Genomic DNA, 18,487 nt, shown 5'->3' with positions numbered 1-18,487 from the left:
TCGCTATCGAGTGGATCTGCGTGCCTGCTGAGCCTTGCCGGTGGCAGGCCAGTCTCCGCATGTTTGCCGCCCATTTGTTCGAGACAATGGAGATATGTACCGAAGATGGGGTCTCGTGAATTGCGGTTTTCATGCGCGGGTCTCAAAGGGAGGATGGACTGAACTGCCAACAAAGGGATCATTTCCGTTTTAATTTTCTCCTTACAGCTACGGAGCGTGCACGGGTTCAATGCAGAGCGTGGCGGCGCATGAACGTGAGCATGTTTCCTGCTTGCGGCTTGCGAGTCCCTTCTGTCCTTGTTCGTCTCCGATGTAGCGCGGGTAGGGCAGCACTCGAAAAGATATTAGAGGCACACCGCGTTGTCGCTTTCGGTGTATTGCCGCGGGCAGCGCAAACGCAGACCTACCAGCCCTTATGACAGCATTTATGTCATGAGCAATCGCAGTCAAGTCCGCACGCGCGGAAGCCAAGAAGTCATAAAAGCACTTTTGTGTCGAATGCGGGCCGGACGAGAATCTAGCGAGGCGACTACGAGAATGCTACTTTCGTGGCTTCACAGCAGGGTCGCGACAGCTGTTCGTGTCTCACCCAGCGTCCAGCGCGAGCGGCCTCTGGGCCAGATCGCACAGCGCTTCGTTACAAAAGAAGGCAGTTGAGGCTGGCTCCGGCCGGCTGTCGAACGGTTCAGTGCGATATGTGTAAGTTGTCAGATGGAGTAGTCACTTCCGGGCGGAGGCAGTTTTCCGCGGACGGCGCGACGGGGTGTGAGACGCCTGCGCAGATTTCCCGGCGTCCTCAGGCGGGAACGGCGGCTGTTTTGACTCTAAGCCATCACTCGAGGCGTTCGCCAGGGTGATGTGCGTCGTCTCGTCCTCAATGGCGAAGTTGCACGGCGCGAGGAGATCTTCCCTCTGCTTCCGGAGCATGTCTCGGAAGTGACCAACCTAGAAAGGATGCATGCGCAGGTGAGGACAGCGGCGTTGGGGTCGCGCCAAGCAGGCTTCGGGCGCATATGCGACCACTGCAGCGCTAAGTCATTTCGAAAACCGAAAACTCCCTCCTGCGCGGGTTGGCCCCACGGGTAGTTCCTGTACCTTTGTTTCCAGCGCGGCCATCTCCTCGCGGAGTTCGCGTATGGTTTCGTCTTTGGCCCAAAGGGCCTGCTTCACTTTCGCCGCTATGGCTTCTACTTGCTGTTCATTCCCTTCTCGAAGTTTCTCGGTGGCCTGCTGGGCTTCTTTCAGTTGATTCGACAGATCGAGGGCCGTTTTGTCTCTTGAGCGAAGCTCGGCAGCGAACATCTGCGCATGCCAGTTCAAGGAAAAGACGCGATAGTAATGCGCGTCAACAAAGTGGATTGGGCGACAGTCTCTTGCCGTGAGTGGCCTAGTGGTCAAGTTGGAACGGCCGCGTGCACAGCTCGTGTTAGACGGCAGTCGTTCCCTACCTCTTGCTGGTCTTCAATTGCCAATTTCAGCCTTCGTGCTTCGGTGTCCTTCTCTTCTAGGGCAGCCTGTAGACAAGCGTCAAAACGCGACGAGCTGGTATTTATGGTGCGCACACGGAGCACGCTTGCAGTGCAGCTCAGACCAAGTGCGTCTTGGGAGGGGTGCGCGTGAGCCAGATACAATCCGATGTCGTCCGCAGCTACAAAGGCCTCGTTTATTCGTCGCCGGGGTCTGCCACCAATTTAGCGTTATTTCTGCGGCGAAGCTCCAGCGGAGGACTTGGAACGGCTTCGATTCGCTAGGTGCGATGTGGGCGTGTGCAACTCACGTCTGGGCGCCATCTTTTCTAGGATTGAGAAGCCCCTACTTGGCTCTGTCGTCTTCCCTCCTCGAGCTTGGTTTCGTACTCGAGTATTCTATCATGTCTCTCCGCGCTTATGGTCTCTAGATGCACGATGCGCTTTCCTAGAGCCTCTGCTTCAGCCCGTTTCAGCTACCAGGCAGCGCAAACCGGCAGCTAAACAAGATTTCCTCCGGTAAACGATTCGCTAGGATTCAGGCAGAGTCGGAAGTGCGTCCTGTGTGGAGGGTCGTGTGATTGCCCGAATCATCATTACGCAACCTCAAGGCCGGTGTGCGTGCTGCGCTACTGAACAAGCGGACGCGCGGAAAAGGGGTTTTCCCTTGGCGGTGGACGGTGTGTGGATGAAGGGAGCAGTCGGACAATTAGAAAACAGCATCCCAGTTGCGTTTGCCTCGCTTGCCTTACGCCCAGTGCCAGTTTCGTGGTGCCGTTCAACTGACTCGGCAGCCCTTCTCAGCTCACTGTTCCGGCTGTTTCAGCAGACGCTCAAGCCGTGATTTCAGTTCTATGGACAGGTGCGGTTCCCACCTCCAGAGATTCAGTGAGGACTGCGTTTCTCTCCAGAGCTTCTTTGAGCTGCACAGATGCTTCGGCACGTGCGTTTCGCGCGACTTCGTCGATCTTTTGTCGATGCTGTTGCTGGATTTCCAATTGCTCTCGCCCCATCTTTTCGATAACTTCCTCCAGCTTTCTGTAGGCAAAGCTCGCACGAGGTCTCCGGTTCCTCAGCAAGATAGGTTATTGAGATTGTGCGACCAAACGAAGAACCGCGTTCGCACGCGGGTGTCAACTGTCCGTGCTGTTGGTAAGAAGCCTCCGTACGCCAGTTCAGTTGTAAGTCTGTGTGGCGCATCGATGCCCGTGATGACCGAAGTCAGAATTCAGCTCGTAGGAAAGGGAGGGGACTTGAAGCGAGTCGTACGCGCTGCGAGTGAAGGATGTCGTTTGTGCTGCCGCCAAAGTGAGCAGCTCGGCAGCTTGGATTAGGATCTATCCATCGATAGTCTTTCCATCGACCATGTACTCAGATAACCGGATACTCGAGTGACTAGGACGGCCGCTCACCTATCTCGTTCCGCGGAGAGCTCCTCCTTTATCACGTGAAGCCTCTTCCGTGTTTCGCATTCGACCATGTCGGCAAGGTTTCGCCTCCACTCGGCTTCTTTGGCCTCTGCTCCCTGGCGCAGGTCCTGTAGCTCCGCTGCATGCTGTCGCTGAATGACGTCAATCTCTTGCTGCACACGTTCAAGGTTCTCCTTTGCTCGGTCTTTCTCTTGCTCTATCGCTGCACTGCAAGCAGCACAGAAGGCCTACTCAGAACAAATGGCTCCCTAGCGCTTTCATACCGCGCTGTCTTGCTGAACTCCTGCAGAGGGGATGTGAAGCACTGTGCAAGCTTGCATGGCGCCGTCGAGTGGCCCCAAGTGCCGGACAAAGGATTTGTTTATTTCTGGTTTGCCAGAATAAGTCGGTGTTGCTGGAAAGAAGCGCGCATGTTGCTGTATCGGACTCCGCTCGTGTGCATGTCTGGCATCTGAAGAGGACAACTAAACATGTTGAAACTCATTGAAGACTCGCGCGTGTGACTCTCCATGTGTGCGTGTGAGACGTATGCGCGTCCGTTCGCCGGGCGAAGCACACCTGATTAGTGGAATGTGCTGCGGCCCACACAGTGCTTCAATAATATTCACATGCACGCGAGTGAGACGAGAGGTAAACCCTACATCGGGCTAGGAGGAACCGTCAACCCATTTGGAGGGCGTGCTGTGGCGCTTTCTATCGTGTGCGTGCGCCTCCTGCCGGCTAATAAATACGGCGGCACAGAATAGGGAGCTCGGTGGACACTAGGTTTCCCGCACCTCAGTCTTTCCTCAAATACAGAGGCGTCTTGTCGCTTTTGGTTTTCCCATCTCTGCTCCACCTCCGCCGTATCCACGAGGTGGTTGTCTCTTTCCTCCCTGAGCTTTCAAGGACAGGCCAGAAAAAAGCCGTCACTGGGATCGTAGGCGGAATTCTGGCGCGTGGTTTTTCAGACGCCCGCAGACCGGGGAAACGTCAGAATGTGTCAGGCACTGTCGAGGCCGGCATGCTCCTCCCTCGAAGCACCACACTGCAGCAGGGCTCCGACGGGTGATAACCTGTGAACCATCGAATAGCTACTTGTCTGGGTAAGCCATGTCCGGAGGCGTCTTGGCACGGCTTCTAATCCTTTACTTCAATTTCCCAGCGCGCTGGAATATACTCATCAATTGTAGGGGTGGTGAACCTGCGGCTCGCCACGCACGCGCGCTGCACGCTACTCAGAATCGTATTCCCTTGCTGATGAATGAAACGCCATCATCGCACTTCTTTCTCAAACTGCTCATGCTGCTCGCGCATCAGCCGGCGATGATGTGCCCTCTCGCGTTCGAGGTCATCGTCGTGATCCCGAGCCATCTGCTCTTTGATTAGCTGGATTCTCTCCTGAGCTTCCTTCTGAAACTGCGGATCACAAGAACACACGCCGTGGTATGTGCCTGGTATGCTCACGGGGGCAGGTTGCGGCTCTTTTACTCCTTTGTTAGTCGCATGGCGGCTGCTCAAGCAGACGAAATTGCGTCAGCCAAGGAATGAAGTGTGGGGGTGTGTACCTACAGATGGCCACCACTTGGGCGCGGTGAAGATGTCTGTGACGTGAGAGCGAGAGCCACCAACCCACCACTTTTGTCTTCTACGCGTTCTCAGCGCGGCGGCGACGCCCAATCGGCGTATTGCTGGAGTTTGCCGCTGCTGTGGGCCGCGGCGCTTTCTAGTTTTGCAGCTATGGTTGGCTGATGACTGCAGGACATCGCATGATCGCTCTACCTCCTCGAGAGTTCGCCGCATTTTCTCTTCGACTCTTCTCTTCTCATCGCGATGCCGATCCATAAGACGCTGGATCTCTGGTTCCAGCCCTTTGATAGTCATCTCTTTGATCTCCTGTGTCTTTTCCCGCTGCCACGCCTCTCTCCTTGCCTGCATCACGCCAAGAGGGCAAGATGAGGCCGACCATCTCAGGTCCCGCCTGCGGTACAACCCACGAATAGTTAGGGACGTGCTGCCTAGGGCCGGAAGGGGTGTCAACAAAATCTGTGCCGGCTCTAACAGGGAGCCTGTAGAGTCGCCATCACTGCCGCCACACACACATCTAAAGCATGGCACGTGGAGCACGGCAGAGTCTCGCTGAATGGGATGCGGCATTAGTGGTGCACTGAGGCAGACAGAACAAATGACGAGGGGTATCTTCCTGTGTAGTTGTGGCTATGGGATCCAGGAAGAGCTGTGACCGCACATCAGAGCATTTGCGTATAGGAGATGGAATCATCATTCGCAACGCACCTTCTCTGCTGTGATGGATTGCCGTTTCTGACGCTCAGTTTCCCTTTCAAGGTGCTTTGCTTGCTCCTCTAGTTTCATCTGAAACCTTTTCTCTGCTTGCTTCATATCTTCCGCGAGACTCTCACACTTCTTTGCTAGTTCATTCTTCTCGGCCAGCAGCTTATCGACCATTTTGAGCTGCCGCTCCACAGCTTCTTCATGCTTGACCTGAACGATTATGAACATGGAACTCTAAGTCGATGTGCCCTGAAGGTTAACTGCCAGGAAAGCTGTGTCCTGCAAGCCAGCTTGCTTCACGTGGCACGCTTGCGCGAGGTGGAGGCAGGCTCCGGACGATCGTCGTACCAATTCCGCTTTGAATCCTTTCTGAAGCTGCTCTTTCAACTGCTTTTTTGCCTCCTCTTGCTACTCCAGGAGCTTTTTGAGCGCTATGAGGCTCTGATGCTTTTCCTCAACTACAAGCTCCAGAGCCGCCACCTTCTGTCGCAGGGCTGCTGTCTTTGAGTCCCCGCCAGGCACGCGACACAAGACAACGCCCGGAGAGCCTTTTTCGAAGCCGGTGATAGGTCGTGAATCAGTGACTCCGCCGTCAGTCGCCTCCGTATGAATGCGCCGCAAATCGGTAACGGTTTTTTCAAGGAAATCTAGAAGCTTAGACACTTTGTGCGTCACTGCATCATTTCCATTGGTCGGACCGCATGGGTCTCCGCTTCCTGGATCCCTTGTTTCCATTGTCAGTTGACGACTGGTACCAGGGATCACTCGTTCTGCTTGCCTCGCTCGCGCGCGCCACCACGCGAACGCGGTTGTTCTACCCTACAGAAGGAAACCGCCTCTAAAACCGAATGTATTCAACCCCAAGGGCGGTCTCCTCTTCCTTCTGCCCGCTTCCCTGGGAAACTGCATTCGCTTGCTTTCTCTGTAACAGATCCCTCTAAACAGGTAAGCACCGCGTTCTTTGAGGGATGCTTAGACTATACTCCTGTGAACTACTGCCGCCGCACCTACGTGTTTTCTCTTCACGCAGCTAGGACGAACAGCCTCCGTAGGCAGGGGAATGGCTCCACAGCGACCCCCCACCAAACACAGACAAAACCAGGAGAAATAATGAGGCAGGGGAATGGCTCCACAGCGACCCCCCACCAAACACAGACAAAACCAGGAGAAATAATGTGACAAATATCCTGGAGAAGCTCTAGTCCCCGGGAACGTGGCCTCGCTGGCTCGAGGCGTTCCCACTACGCAATCAGCTCGGTCTGGCGGCGGTGCAGAAAAGAGTTAGAGCGCAATTGCAACTCATCAGGGCCTTGTTCACATTCAATGGCTGTCAGTGGCGAGGAAAAGCCAAGCCCATCTTCCCCCTCTCTTCCAAGACTGCCGGCGAGAAGGCGGCGTGGATTTCGGAGCTTTTTGATGCCACTGTTGTTGATTGAGCATCAATACTGTACGTTCACGTGCCAGAAGGCATGTCTGATCATGCAGCAGAGCTGCTACTGGAAAAGGACCCACGTGGTGCAGCACAGCGCAACTCGTGAGACACGACCCACCAGGACAGCTCCTCGGACTGAGGGCCGTGACACGTTCTTATTACCCGCAAAAGTCTGCTTCTGCAAACCTAGACGAGATACGGGCAAGAAGAAGCTCTACATGGCTTCTGCAGCAGGCAGCTGGGGCTTGCGGCAACGAGACAGAGACCGCACACAGTGCTGATTGAGCTCTGCGACTCCCTCGGCCCACACAAGTAGGCGCCGGCCCCACATGTGACGGGACGCACGCCTGGGCCTGTAAGAACATTGCTGCCCATTGATCCGGCGCCTGCCGTTCGCGTTGCAGAGTAGCTATGGAACAGCTGCCGTCGGACGCGGTGAGGACAGAGGGTGGTCAGACTTCGCTACCTGTTGCGTACCACACCTCCACGCATGAAAGTGTGGCGCAAGACAGAGGCTAACCAAAACGATGCCCCATCGACAGGCTGCAGTGAGGGCTGGTACTTCACTAAACGAAGAAAAAAGTGAAGATCCTCTACGTTGCTCGCCAGAAGGCAGGAGAAACGAATGTGCTGGCCGGCAGCACTGTACGACTGTAGCCGCAGACACCGGCAAGAGGACAGTGTCAGGGGCTCCGGTGGGAGGAATTACGTGTCTAAAAAAAAGCTCCTTCGGCGATTGCTAAAGCCAAGATCCCTGCTAAAGTGATTTTCACCATCAACAGGGGGATAGAAGGGAGGGGGGGGGGCGGTCAACCCAGTCTCACCTGTTTTCATGCCTGCCACTGTAGATCTCCAGAAGAATGGGAGCTTTCATAGAGTACTCTGCTGTGCTGACTATCTAATGTAATGCCATCTAAAGGATGAACTGCTCCAAAAAGAAGTTGAGCTCTTTTTTTCTCGGGACAACACCGTTTGAGTCTTCCAGACACGAAAGTGCCTTTGCCGCCAGCGCGATGATGCCGCATCTGACCCGCCACCAACTCTGCGGCTCGGCCGGCGGACGTCTTCCGCGGCTCGGCCGGGGGATGTCTTCTGCGGCTCAGCGTTGGTGCTTGCATCTACACGGAACTGCGCAAAGGAGAGCGGAGAGCAATTCCCGCTACACGACACCGATGTCTGAGTTCTCCGGCCTCGTAAACTCACGTGCAAAGTGCTTCTTGGCGCCTGAGCCCGCGGGTCAAATTGCACAAACCTGCTGCGCTTTTCGTCCGCATCTTGGAAGCCCCGAACTTTTTTCTTCTGCCAACGGAGCATGGGTAATGCGGATGCTCAGGGTTTCTTGGTTCGTCATCTGAATGGGGGAAATCTTATACAGATACTGCAGTAGAGAGATAATTAGATGCGTTGGGGTCTTCTTTTGCGCCTCGCCTTTAATCCACCTTTTCCTGCTCTGATCGCCGCTCTAGTGTTGCTTGAGGAACCATCCCCCTCGTCCCGGCTTTGGCAAAAATGTCCCAGCGACCGTCTTCGTTACCCCCTTCCTGGTCTGCTGCCGAGCTGGCAGCTAACCCGCGAGAATTCGCTGCCTTTCAATGGGTGACGGGTTTCGCAGAAGCTCTCACTGTGAACTCCCCCCGAAAACCGGTGGAGCCTGGCAGCACTGAAGGACAAGATGATGCCGGAGCGACTCCTCCGGCCCCTCCCCTACCTAATCTGAAATTCAAGGGCTGGGAAAAGGTACGCTTTTTCTCTGGGCTCTCTTTTCGTCATGTGGCCGTAATGCTTGACACAGCGGTCCTTACTCGGATGTATGAGCTGTTTGGTTTTTCCGCCGAAACGGCTTCTCCCCTGGCTGGCTGGGAGGATACTGACTGTCTCTCGCAGCCCTTCTCTTTTTGACATATTCAAACGCGCTTCTCACAGCTGTTTCACTGTGTCCCCCTCACGCCTACCGCTCCTAGAGCTCGACACCCGCGGAGCTCGCCACTGTTCTTGCTGTCTATAAAAATCTCCGTGACGCTGTACATGATGGCAACTTTCCCCTATTTCCGCCGCTGGTTCTGGCCGCCGTCGTAGCCGACTCATGCCGCGGATGCTCCCGCTGCCTTCGGGTCTTTACCAAGACGCATTGTGACAGCATTGGCAGAGAGACGCTCTTCTCTACCGTTACTGGTTTGAACCGACTTTCCCGGTCTGCGGGTTCACTGTTTCGCTGCTCGCGGAAGCTGCAGATCGTCTCTCTCCCGGCACCTGCGGGTTACGGTGTCACAACACCAGATGGACTGACCGAGGAGGCACAGAGGAACTCTACAAACGTTTGCGCTTCTCTGGGTGAATTCGCTGCGTGCTTCTCTGTTGCGTCTTTCCTTTCGCAGGGACCGCGGAACAGCGCGGCAAATGCACGCCGCGTGGCGAAAGCCTTCTCAGCAGTCATCCCAGAGTCGGCGAAGCTCCACCTCTTCACCATGGGGCGGGAGACAGAAGACCCTGAGTTCGACTCCGCAGCAATGAGACTCGAAATCCCAGGCTTCGGTCTGGTGTCTGGCGGCGTCGATCTGGTCATTGCGAAAGGCAGTGGAAGCCTGCGCCGTCCTCCTCCGCATAAGTACGTCGACTGGCTCTGTGTCTCGCATTTTCAATCCATGGAGGAACTTTGCCCCCCCGTTTCCCAATACACAGCGCCGGCTCTGTGTCTGGGATCGTCGGCGCGAGCACGGAGAGCGGCTCGCGCTCCATTCCCTCTTCGCAGGCGCCACTTGCCGCGTAGACTCGCGTGTTTCCTCTTTCTGTGAGGCTATTTACGCTTCTCGGAGCGACGTTGGATGTGAAGCGTTTGCGGCTCAGGAGGCGCACGCGGAGACGCCAAAAATGTAGACCGAGAGCCTCATGTCACATTATAAGTAGCTGTCGTGTCTGGACGAACGGTCTGCGATTCAGAACTGTATACGTCCAATCGACTAAAGAAGGACGCAGACGCGCAGATGGATTCATCCTTGAACGGTTTGTCGGGTCTGGCAGTTGTCTCTCTTTTCACCGCAGCGGCCTCACCATGATGGATGACGCGCAAGCTGTCATCGAGTGCGACGTCGACATTGCGGCCGTGACGCGCAAGCAGCTGCGACAGCTCTATGTGAAGACAGTGCTGGTGCACCTTTTGAGGGAGAAGCCCGTCTCGGTCTTCCTCACCGACATGGAGAATGGCGCCATCAAGGCGTCAGTTCTCGCTGGAGCCCGAGGTGCGTCACACGAAGCACCGGCTTTATTCAGAACTTCTGTTGCGGGTCTTGTGCAGAGAGAGCCCGTCGCAGGGAGGGTTTAGCTGCTTTCTCTTCTCTTCTTTCCCCTAGAGAGGCATGGAGGGCAAGGCGCGCTTTCGCGCTCCCCAGCACACACGGCATGCGCGGATCCTGCCTGGCGAGCGGGTCTCCTCTGGAAGCTGCTTGACAGCTGCCGCGCCTCTTCATCTTTTGTTCGAGAAGGCGAACTGCGACAGCCCACTAAGTCTGCCTGCGGAGACTTCCAGCTCGGCGCCGCCGCCCGACGGCGAGGGCAACTGACCTCTCGCATCCCTTCGAGGCGGCGTCCTTGAAACACGCGTAGATAGAGCCTGAGCTGCACATGACTTGCAGCAGAGGAGGACCACCGCTGGTGGTCCTCTTCTGCTCCTCGACTTGGGGGGTATCGCTGCCTCTTTCTCGCGGTTTTTTGCGTCTTGTCCAGGCGTCCCCATGGTCATTTACGAACGCCTGAGCCCCGAAGGCTTCGTGAAGGAGCTGCAGCACTGCTACAAGAAACCTGGTAAGCTCTCGCGGTGCAGGACTTGACACGCGAAAGACTTCTTTTTTTGCGTGGCGGTGTTTCTGCTCGAGGCACCGCCTATGCGGAGCTCTGCTGGCTCTCCCGCGCTTGAGTTGAAGGCCTTCTGACGCCACTTTTTGAAGCATTCCTAGAGTGACTTGTACTTTTATAAGCTTCGAAATAACAACAATTCCAGAGAAGTGTTCAATAATTTATATAAAACTCGTCGCACGCTCGCAGTCTGCGGCCGCGCAGACCCTCACGGCGCGTCTGGCATCGTCTGTCTGTGCTGCGTTCTTTGTCTTTCGCAGCGGTCACGGCGAAGGCGATGATCGCCATCCGCCGCTTCAAGTACGACTGGTGCCTCGCAGAGTCGCGCACGCGCCCGCCGTGCGCCATCGACGGGCGCACTGGGCGACAGGCGCTGGAGGCGAGCGAGCCTGCGGCGTCGGCGGCGGCGGCTCCGGCATCGGGCGCGAGTCCGAGCCTTGCGCCGCTTCCTGCCGCGGCGGCCGCGCCGGCGGCGAGTGCATGCGAGCCCGTTCGCGAAGGCGAGAACAAGGAGACGACCTTCGTGACCCCGAAGAAGCGTGGCAGGAAGGCACGAGATCCCTCCGCCGCAGCGGTGGCTGCCGCCGCTCCCACCGAGTCCGAGGGCGCCACTCCGGCCGCTGCCAAACCGAAGGCCGGCGCGACTCCGAAGCAGCGCGCCGTCCCGAAGAAAATGAAGACCGAGGCGGCGGCCTACGCTCAGGCGACTCCAGCTGCGGCTAAATCAGAGCCCGCGAACGTCCCTGTGGCACCTGCCAGCCCCGCCGTCGCTCCTGCGGCGCCCAAGAAGGCCGCGGCGCCTGCGCGGCCAGCCCCCGCAGCAGAGCCGACGAAGGCCCCCGAGTCTGACTCCGACTCGGACTCGTCTTCGGACGACGACTCCGAGCCCGAGACTCGCGCGCCGGTGAAAACCCTGGCGAAACCCGCCGTCTACGCGACCGCAAACGGCGCGCCTGCGATGAAGGTGGCGCCCCAGGAGACCGATTCTTCGAGTAGCGAAGAGTCCAGCGACGACGAAGACTAGAGGCTCCCCTGCGCTCCCAAGCCGACGCTGCTTCGAGGTTCACAGAAAATATACACGCATGCATCTACATAAGTATATGTGTAGAGAGGGGCGCGTCGGCCTGCAGGCGAGGGTGACACGGGATGGAAGGGAGTATTTCTCGTGAAAAATTGCGTTGTCAAGAAAAGGCGGCTCTCCAGGTGCTCCAGAGCGGCGCAGGAACGCCTAGCAAACCGCAGGCGGGCGCAGTGAGGCAACCTGTCTGCCTCGTCTGCCCGTCGGTGCCGTTCTTTCAGGTGCTTTCGTGAATCAGCGTGTGCGTGTGTGCCAACGTGATGGGAGACGTCTCGACGTCCATGCGAGTGGGCGCGTTTGCCCGCATCTCTTCGAGTAGACTATGAGAGGCCTCCTCCCCTCCGTTTTCACCTGCAGCCTCCGCGTCCGGATGCTCGAGCACCTCCTCGCCTTGGCGGGGTCTGCGCCTCGGGCCTGGACATCGGGAGAGAGCTGCGCATCTCGATGCTTTTCTCTGCGGTATCAGAGGCGGCCTCGCATGTGCGGCTCAGGCTCAGCTGTCTGTGCTTCTCGATCTGTGACATTCTCTTCTGCCAGCGTGCCTTCTAGTCCCCCCCACGTCCTTTTAACTCTTGGCTTCAAGCGCCGGCGGCCCGTGGAGCCGCCGCCTCTACTTTTGCGGGTTTCTCACGCTAGCTTGTCTTTTTGATCTCCCCGCTGCACGTCGGCAGTCATCAGGCGCACACCCCGTTTTCCGTTTCGTGTTTCCTCCGTTTCCTTGTCGGTCTGTGCGTTCTGTGTTTTTTTGAGGGAAACACATTCTTTACCACACGTGCGTCAATGAGTATTTTCGTACCTTCCCTCTCTGACGTGGCGAGAGACTGGACTCTCAAAGCGTACGTACACTGGGGAGCCCCCCCCCAGACCTGGAGCATTTGTTTTAGCGAATTCGCATCGGCAACCCCGACGCGCAGAGGAAGCCGAACGCTCAAACACCGCTAATCACGGCGAATGCCTTTTTTTGCCTCATCTTGCCAACAGAATGACTCCACAGTGTCTGCTAATGTGTCTTCCGCGACCCCGCCGACAGGCCGCACAGAACGCGCAGCCACTCACGCGTGCGTGGAGCCATTTCGGCGCAAGCTACAGGCAGCGGAACTGACGAGGCGCCGACGCCCCTGACCTGCGTGGCGTTTCTGCGTGAGGCAAGCGAGCGAGCAAATGTCGCTTGAGTGTAGGGACGATGCGGACGTTAGTTAGGTTGCGCTGAACAGCGAGGACGACGAGCGAAGTCTGGGATGTCACCCAAAAGACAGTCGACAAAACAAGCGGTGGCCGCGCGTGCGGGCATCTCGAAACAAGGGTACCGCGTCTTGTGCGTCAGATATTGAGAAATCAGCGGGATGAACACAAGACACGCGGCGCTCCAAACGTGAAAATCGATGAGCGCAGCCTCCCCGTGCAATTCGGGTTCTCAGTCCGCCTCCCTCCTCGCAACCAGATAGATATAGGGTCACCGCGCCGGGGCCCGCTGCGGCCGCCCGCCTGGGCGGTTGCTCCATGGAAACTGCGCTGAGAACCACAACGCTGCTTCTTTACACTCACGCCTCCCTCCGTCTTTCTTCTTCTCTAGGGCTGCGAGGGTCCTTTTCCTTCCTCTTTCCCCCGCGGCTGTGCGGTCACGTCGAACGGGCGCCCGCGCTTCTTGAAGCAGGTCGCAGGGGGCAGACGTTTAGCCTTCAGGTGTCTTTCTTGTCCCTCCTTGAGGTTTCAAGCGTCAGTTTTCCTTTCTTTGAGGGTCCAGCCTGCGCGCCTGCGACCTCGCGGAGTCCCCTTCTGCTGCGCTGCGCCAAGGCCACTGCGTCCTGCGGGCGGGCCTGCAGCTGTCGCGCGCGCCCCGCCCTTCGCTTTCCACGGTGCATGCTTAGTTTGATCTTTATGTCCATAGTGGCTGCTTTATACGGAGGATACGACAGCTTCCTAGAACCCATATATATATATATATATATATTGGTGGCGAGCTCCCGCGGACGCCATCGTCTCGCGCGCGCGGGGGCTTACTCCGCCATTCGCCCTGAGGAGAGGCGGAGGCCGAGTTGGAAGCGCTGGACGTCGTCGGTTCGTTGTTTGCGGACGGGTAGCGCGACGAGGGCCTCGAGCCAGACGCCGCGGTAGACGGGCAGGGCGAGGCCCCAGCCGACAGTCCCTCGCCAGTGTCGCAGCAAGTCGCCGACGCGCGCCGCGAGGTGTCCGCCGGCCGCGCAGCTCGCAGGCGCCTCGGCGGCCGCTGGCGCGCTCGAAAAAACGTCCCCGAGCGCCGCCACGCTGCCGAAGGCGAAGATCCGCGGATGGAAGGGCGAAGAAGACACGGGCGCAGTGACCGGACAAGCGGCTTTGCGCGGCTCGCTCGGCGCCGCGAGCGACGGAGAGGGCACCGAAGACGAAGAGGCCTTCCACGACGACGGAAAACGCAAGTCATACGACAGACACACCTCAGAGGCCAGAAAGGAGTCTCCGCCCAGATAGTCCAGCGCCGCCCGCCAGCGCTTCGTCGTGGGGTCTTGGACGTGGCCTGCGAGGAACGAAATCACGCAAAACGCGGGCAGCAATCCAGGAATGGGGCTCCAAACACAAATCAAATTCAACTGAAAGCCTGAGCAAAAGAAATCGAGAGACTCTGCAAGGCTCCACAGAGAAAGCGAGAAGTGAAGCGACAGGGCCCGGCCCCGTGCCGTCGCAGACCGTGTCGGAGGCCAGACGGAACACACGAAGACGCAGGCGCCCACGATCGAGCCTTGACGCACACGCACGCCTCCCTTGCCTGCCTCCTGCCTGGATCTCTATGTCTTTCTTCTTCGCCGCCGGGTCCTCAGGCCCCTCAGCCTTTTAATGCCCCACAACCAGCCATCTGCCACGCACACAGCGAGTGCATGCTGCTCCTTCGAGAAGCAGAAGCGTCCCTGCTTTTCACTCCGCGTCTACATGTTTGTTCGGTCTTTTTTTCCTCGACTTCTTCCCGCTGCGCGCCTCCTCGCGCCTGGGGACTTACACACGTCGGAGGGGCCGACGGCGTAGCTGCGGAAGCCGCGCAGGGCGGTGCCAGCGCCGTACGGGCCCGTGAGTCTGAATTTGTCGCAGACGCTCGCGCCGCCAGAGCTGGCGGGCACAAGAAAGCCGCCCGCGATCCGGCCACTCAGCACCCAGGGCGAGGGCGGGGCGGCGCTGCGGAGCCCGTCGTCGGTGTGCGCGCCGCTGGCCGCAGAGGCGGCCGACCCGCTTTCGCCTGCGTCGGACCCCGCCTTGGAGGCGGCGCCCGCCCGGGGCTTCTCGCGCCCGACAGACGAGGAGAGAACGGGGAGAGGCGTCGCGGCGAAGCTCTGGAAGTGAGCTTTGAAAAACCGCGAGTCGCCTCCGGGCAAAGCGAGCTCCGTGCCTGCGTTGATGACGTAGCCGCTCCGCGGAAACAGGCCCTTTTCTTCGCCGCTGGCAGGCGACGGCGCACCAGCCGGGGTCCCGGGCGCATGGGGTGTACATACACCGTCGCCACCGGCGGGTTGGGCCTGGGTCGGCTGATCGAGCCGATCCAAAGTGAAGTCGTAGCGCACCGCGTGTTTGAGAGAACGCACGGGCGTGCGCAGGACAGCGGGGGACGCCATGCGCGCAGCGTCGCAGGCCGGGAGAATGTCGCGCAAGCAGCTCTCCCAGCCGACCGTGTGGCGCCCGTCGCGGCTGAAGGCCAGCACCCCCAGGCCGGTCTGCTGCAGGAAATACGACGAGGCCGCCGTCCACGACGTCTGCCTCGAGAAGGCGCGCAGCACTCCAGAGGAAAAGAAGCCCTCTTCGTCGGCGCAGACGCCACGAGCGAGGCCCGGGCGGGCCGGGCACCGACTCGTCTCGCGCTGAGTCCCCAGAGCGTCTGTCCCTCCGCTCGCCCGCGCAGACCCATTCGGCGGGGACACCCCGGCGTCGAGGGTCGATGAGGCCAGCGTAGCCGGCAACTGGCTAGAGAAGAGTGAGGAGGAGAAACAGTTAGAGAGAAGTGAACAGCGGGGGAAACGCGGAAAAAGCAAGTCGACAGACAACTTGAGCTGCGTCGCGGAACTGACTGGCGTCATGCCTCCAGTCAGCGAAAACGTTTGCACGCCGCCGAGGAACGCCGGCACGTGGGCGTTCGCCTCGAGCTCGATGTCTCCTCTCGAGTTGACATACGTCCCAAACAGATACGAGGCCGCTTTCTCCTTCAAAAAGAAATTGACCGAAACCTCGCCTGGCCGCGGGCCACAGTGAACTTCGCTCACTGCCGTTTGGAACAGCTGCAGCTCCTCCAGGCGATGGTGCGCCTTCTCCAGGCTCTGCAACAGTTCACCGACTGTGTGACTCGCTGAGCGTAGCAAGCATTGTGCGTACCAACACAGAGGAGACAAGGCAAACGTGGGGAGACTGCGTCAGTCACAAACAATGCACATGCGACGGAACTCCCTAGGCCGCGACGCACACACATACGCAGACAGATGAGGGCCCGCTGGCCGGGCGCCAACAAATGCGAAAGAGAAAGCGAGCACAGAAAAGTGACTCAGGAACCAACGGGGGACACACGGGCAGCTAATTTGGAAGTTATTGTAGAACATGAACAGTGCGCACGAGCCTGCCTGCTCTTCTTAGGAAGATTCTAACCTCTGAGAGAAGCGAATTCATTCTGCAGACTGCCGGGGCGAACCTTCTTGAGACCCTCGAGATGGACAACCACGCCAGAAATCGGCGCTTGCATGTCAAGGCCGATCTGAACGCCTTCGCCTCCGGTCGGCAATTTGCCGGAGGCGGAGGGTGAAGCGTCAGGAGCAGGAACGACTAGCGCACACGTCATTATGGGCGCCTTGAGTAGAGACACAGAGAAGTTGCCGTCGCGCGAGCGTGAGCGAACAAGTCGAGGGAGGAGACAAAACTGGGGAACCGGCAAATGGAAAACAAATTGTTCTCACGCGCTGAAGATACAACTCGCTTCGCTTCGTTGGCCGCTCGCCCTGTCAGTTGGCGCGGCTGAAGTCCACACACCGAAGTTGAAGCGTACATACACTGCAAAAAAAAGCTGTGCACATTGCCGTCTTGCGGTGTACGTACACCAAAATCTGAAGATGTGCCCGCAAGCATGCACATCCATTCAGCCCCCCAGATTTCTTGCCGTTGGCAGCAGACGCCGCAACATACGAAAAAAAGAATTAAGACTTTCTTCCAGAGGTCTGGCTCCACTTTCCGTGTGGTCGGAACCCACCGGAGCACGAATCTGCCCTTTTGCTGGCACGCGGTGTGCCTCGCCGCAGATCGCAGAAGCGGAGGAAGCGACAGCAAACGCTACAGTAAGCAAGCCAGAAACAGCACTTCGCTTTGAGACGTCTTTGTTTCCAAATGACAACTTTCTCCAGCAAATGCGAAAGGCGAGAGTCCCGTGTCGGCGGGATGCATGCAGGAGGGAGAGCTGCTGGATGGGTTCTGCGCACCTGCGACTGCCATTTTTCGGGGAAAACCCGGCTTTTTGGTACGATGAGATTGCTGCGAACGCTGAAAACGCGCAGAAGAGGAAACGGCCACGAAGCACGACGAAGACAGGCACGAGCGAGGAACGTAGGCCACAGGGGACATCGGACGCAGAGATGCGGCCGCCGTCCCTCCTTGTAGGCGTGTGCAAGTGGCGCGATGGCAAAACGTGTGCGCTTCCCGATTCTTTCGCGGATTCTCCGTTATCTCATCCTCGTCACACACCAAAAAGCCCAAGCTCGCGTCGAGCTCCCAGCCCGCCCTCAGCTGCAGCGACGTTCCTCGGTCGGGTCGCCAGCTGTGCCGTTTCTACGGGGCACCCGAGCAGGAGCGCGCTCCGCCCTTTGACGCCCGATCCTCTTTACGTCTGCCGTCTGCCAGTCCGTGTCTCTCCACGTCAGATGGTCACCTGATTTGCCCCTATCTCTGGGCGTGTGTTAAGGGCTTCCGCCTGCCGGGGCCTTCCGTAAGTCGCGAACTTCTGCGACCCTATGCAAAAACAAGCGATCTAAAAGCGCGCTTGGCCCGTTTTGAAACAAAAAGCGCACGCCTTCCACGGGGCCCAGTCAGCCTCGTGCCCGGCGGCATGGGCAGACTGTACGGAGCGCGGCGGCAGACCAGTACGATTATATCAACCAGGATCTACAGAGCGCCGCTGGAAGAACGCTAGCTGCAGCCTCAGCGGCGAAGACGGGTGGGCGCCTAGCGCACAGTCCCCGAAGTTTCTCTTTACAGGAGGCTAGACGCACACGTCCACTCCGAACTAATCTAACTGTGTAGTGACCACGAGGCCCTCAGGTCAGACGAATGCGTCTGAACTGTTTTCGAGGTAGGAGGCGCAGGCCTTTATTAACAGGGACACCTTCCACACATGAACGGGTGTTGGAGACCTTGAACCGAACTCCAGATAAAAATACAGACTAATGCAGGGGCTCCTTACCAGAATAAACCTGCAGGACCCCCACCTGACAATGAAGCTCGCCACATGTGGTCAGAACGTGAGATCGCGTTTCAGTCTCACGTTTCGCGAAGCCCTGTTTCACGCGTTCAAAGGCATACTACGCGCAGGTGACCGCGGCGCCACGTTCAGCTGTGCCCTGAGAAGCACCCCGTCGCTGAGACACAAGCGAAAGCGCGAGAGCCAGGCGCAAAGCTCCCGCGGAAAAGTGAGGCGAACGTCACTAAAATTCAGGGCATCGCCTATTCCCGTGTGCGCGTGAGAGTGAGGTTAAAAACGGCGTCACGGCAAGGCAGCGGCACGCCCCGCGAATGCGCCACAGGAGCTCCGCGGCAGTCCTGCGCGCGTCTGTGGAAGCCGCGGAATTATTCACCAGAGTCCACGAGTGCAAATTGACAACTGGCGAGTTCGTGGAAGCACGTGAAACCTGCATCGCGCACGTTCAGGCCTTGCATACAGACGGTGTGCCGCAGAAGACGTGACTCGCGCGCAGGATTGCCTCTCCTCCCGGGCTGAATCCCGCGGAGGAGA

The 18,487-nt window shown here is 58.3% G+C and overlaps 3 protein-coding genes across 3 annotated transcripts; 1 reads left to right on the top strand and 2 right to left on the bottom strand.

The window, feature by feature from the left end:
* Positions 1-720: 720 nt before the first annotated feature.
* Positions 721-5,395, bottom strand: BESB_056150 (uncharacterized protein; the record flags this gene model as incomplete). The annotated part of the gene is made up of 10 exons (XM_029364050.1): positions 721-945; positions 1,096-1,302; positions 1,449-1,514; positions 1,817-1,942; positions 2,342-2,504; positions 2,879-3,103; positions 3,673-3,776; positions 4,160-4,294; positions 4,658-4,807; positions 5,171-5,395. The coding sequence occupies 10 exons, from the start codon at positions 5,393-5,395 to the stop codon at positions 721-723; spliced, it is 1,626 nt and encodes a 541-aa protein (XP_029219973.1).
* Positions 5,396-8,108: 2,713 nt separating this feature from the next.
* Positions 8,109-11,472, top strand: BESB_056140 (nuclear factor NF4; the record flags this gene model as incomplete). The annotated part of the gene is made up of 5 exons (XM_029364049.1): positions 8,109-8,336; positions 8,975-9,204; positions 9,639-9,835; positions 10,320-10,397; positions 10,709-11,472. The coding sequence occupies 5 exons, from the start codon at positions 8,109-8,111 to the stop codon at positions 11,470-11,472; spliced, it is 1,497 nt and encodes a 498-aa protein (XP_029219972.1).
* A 2,051-nt stretch (positions 11,473-13,523) lies between these two features.
* On the bottom strand, positions 13,524-16,330 carry BESB_056130 (uncharacterized protein; the record flags this gene model as incomplete). Its single annotated transcript, XM_029364048.1, has 3 exons — positions 13,524-14,038; positions 14,516-15,847; positions 16,141-16,330. The coding sequence occupies 3 exons, from the start codon at positions 16,328-16,330 to the stop codon at positions 13,524-13,526; spliced, it is 2,037 nt and encodes a 678-aa protein (XP_029219971.1).
* Positions 16,331-18,487: the final 2,157 nt, after the last annotated feature.

The sequence above is a fragment of the Besnoitia besnoiti genome, chromosome IV, assembly GCF_002563875.1.
Source record: "Besnoitia besnoiti strain Bb-Ger1 chromosome IV, whole genome shotgun sequence".
Classification (NCBI taxonomy): domain Eukaryota; phylum Apicomplexa; class Conoidasida; order Eucoccidiorida; family Sarcocystidae; genus Besnoitia; species Besnoitia besnoiti.
The sequence above is the reverse complement of the archived record's forward strand: the minus strand, read 5'-3'. Positions and strand labels throughout refer to the sequence as shown.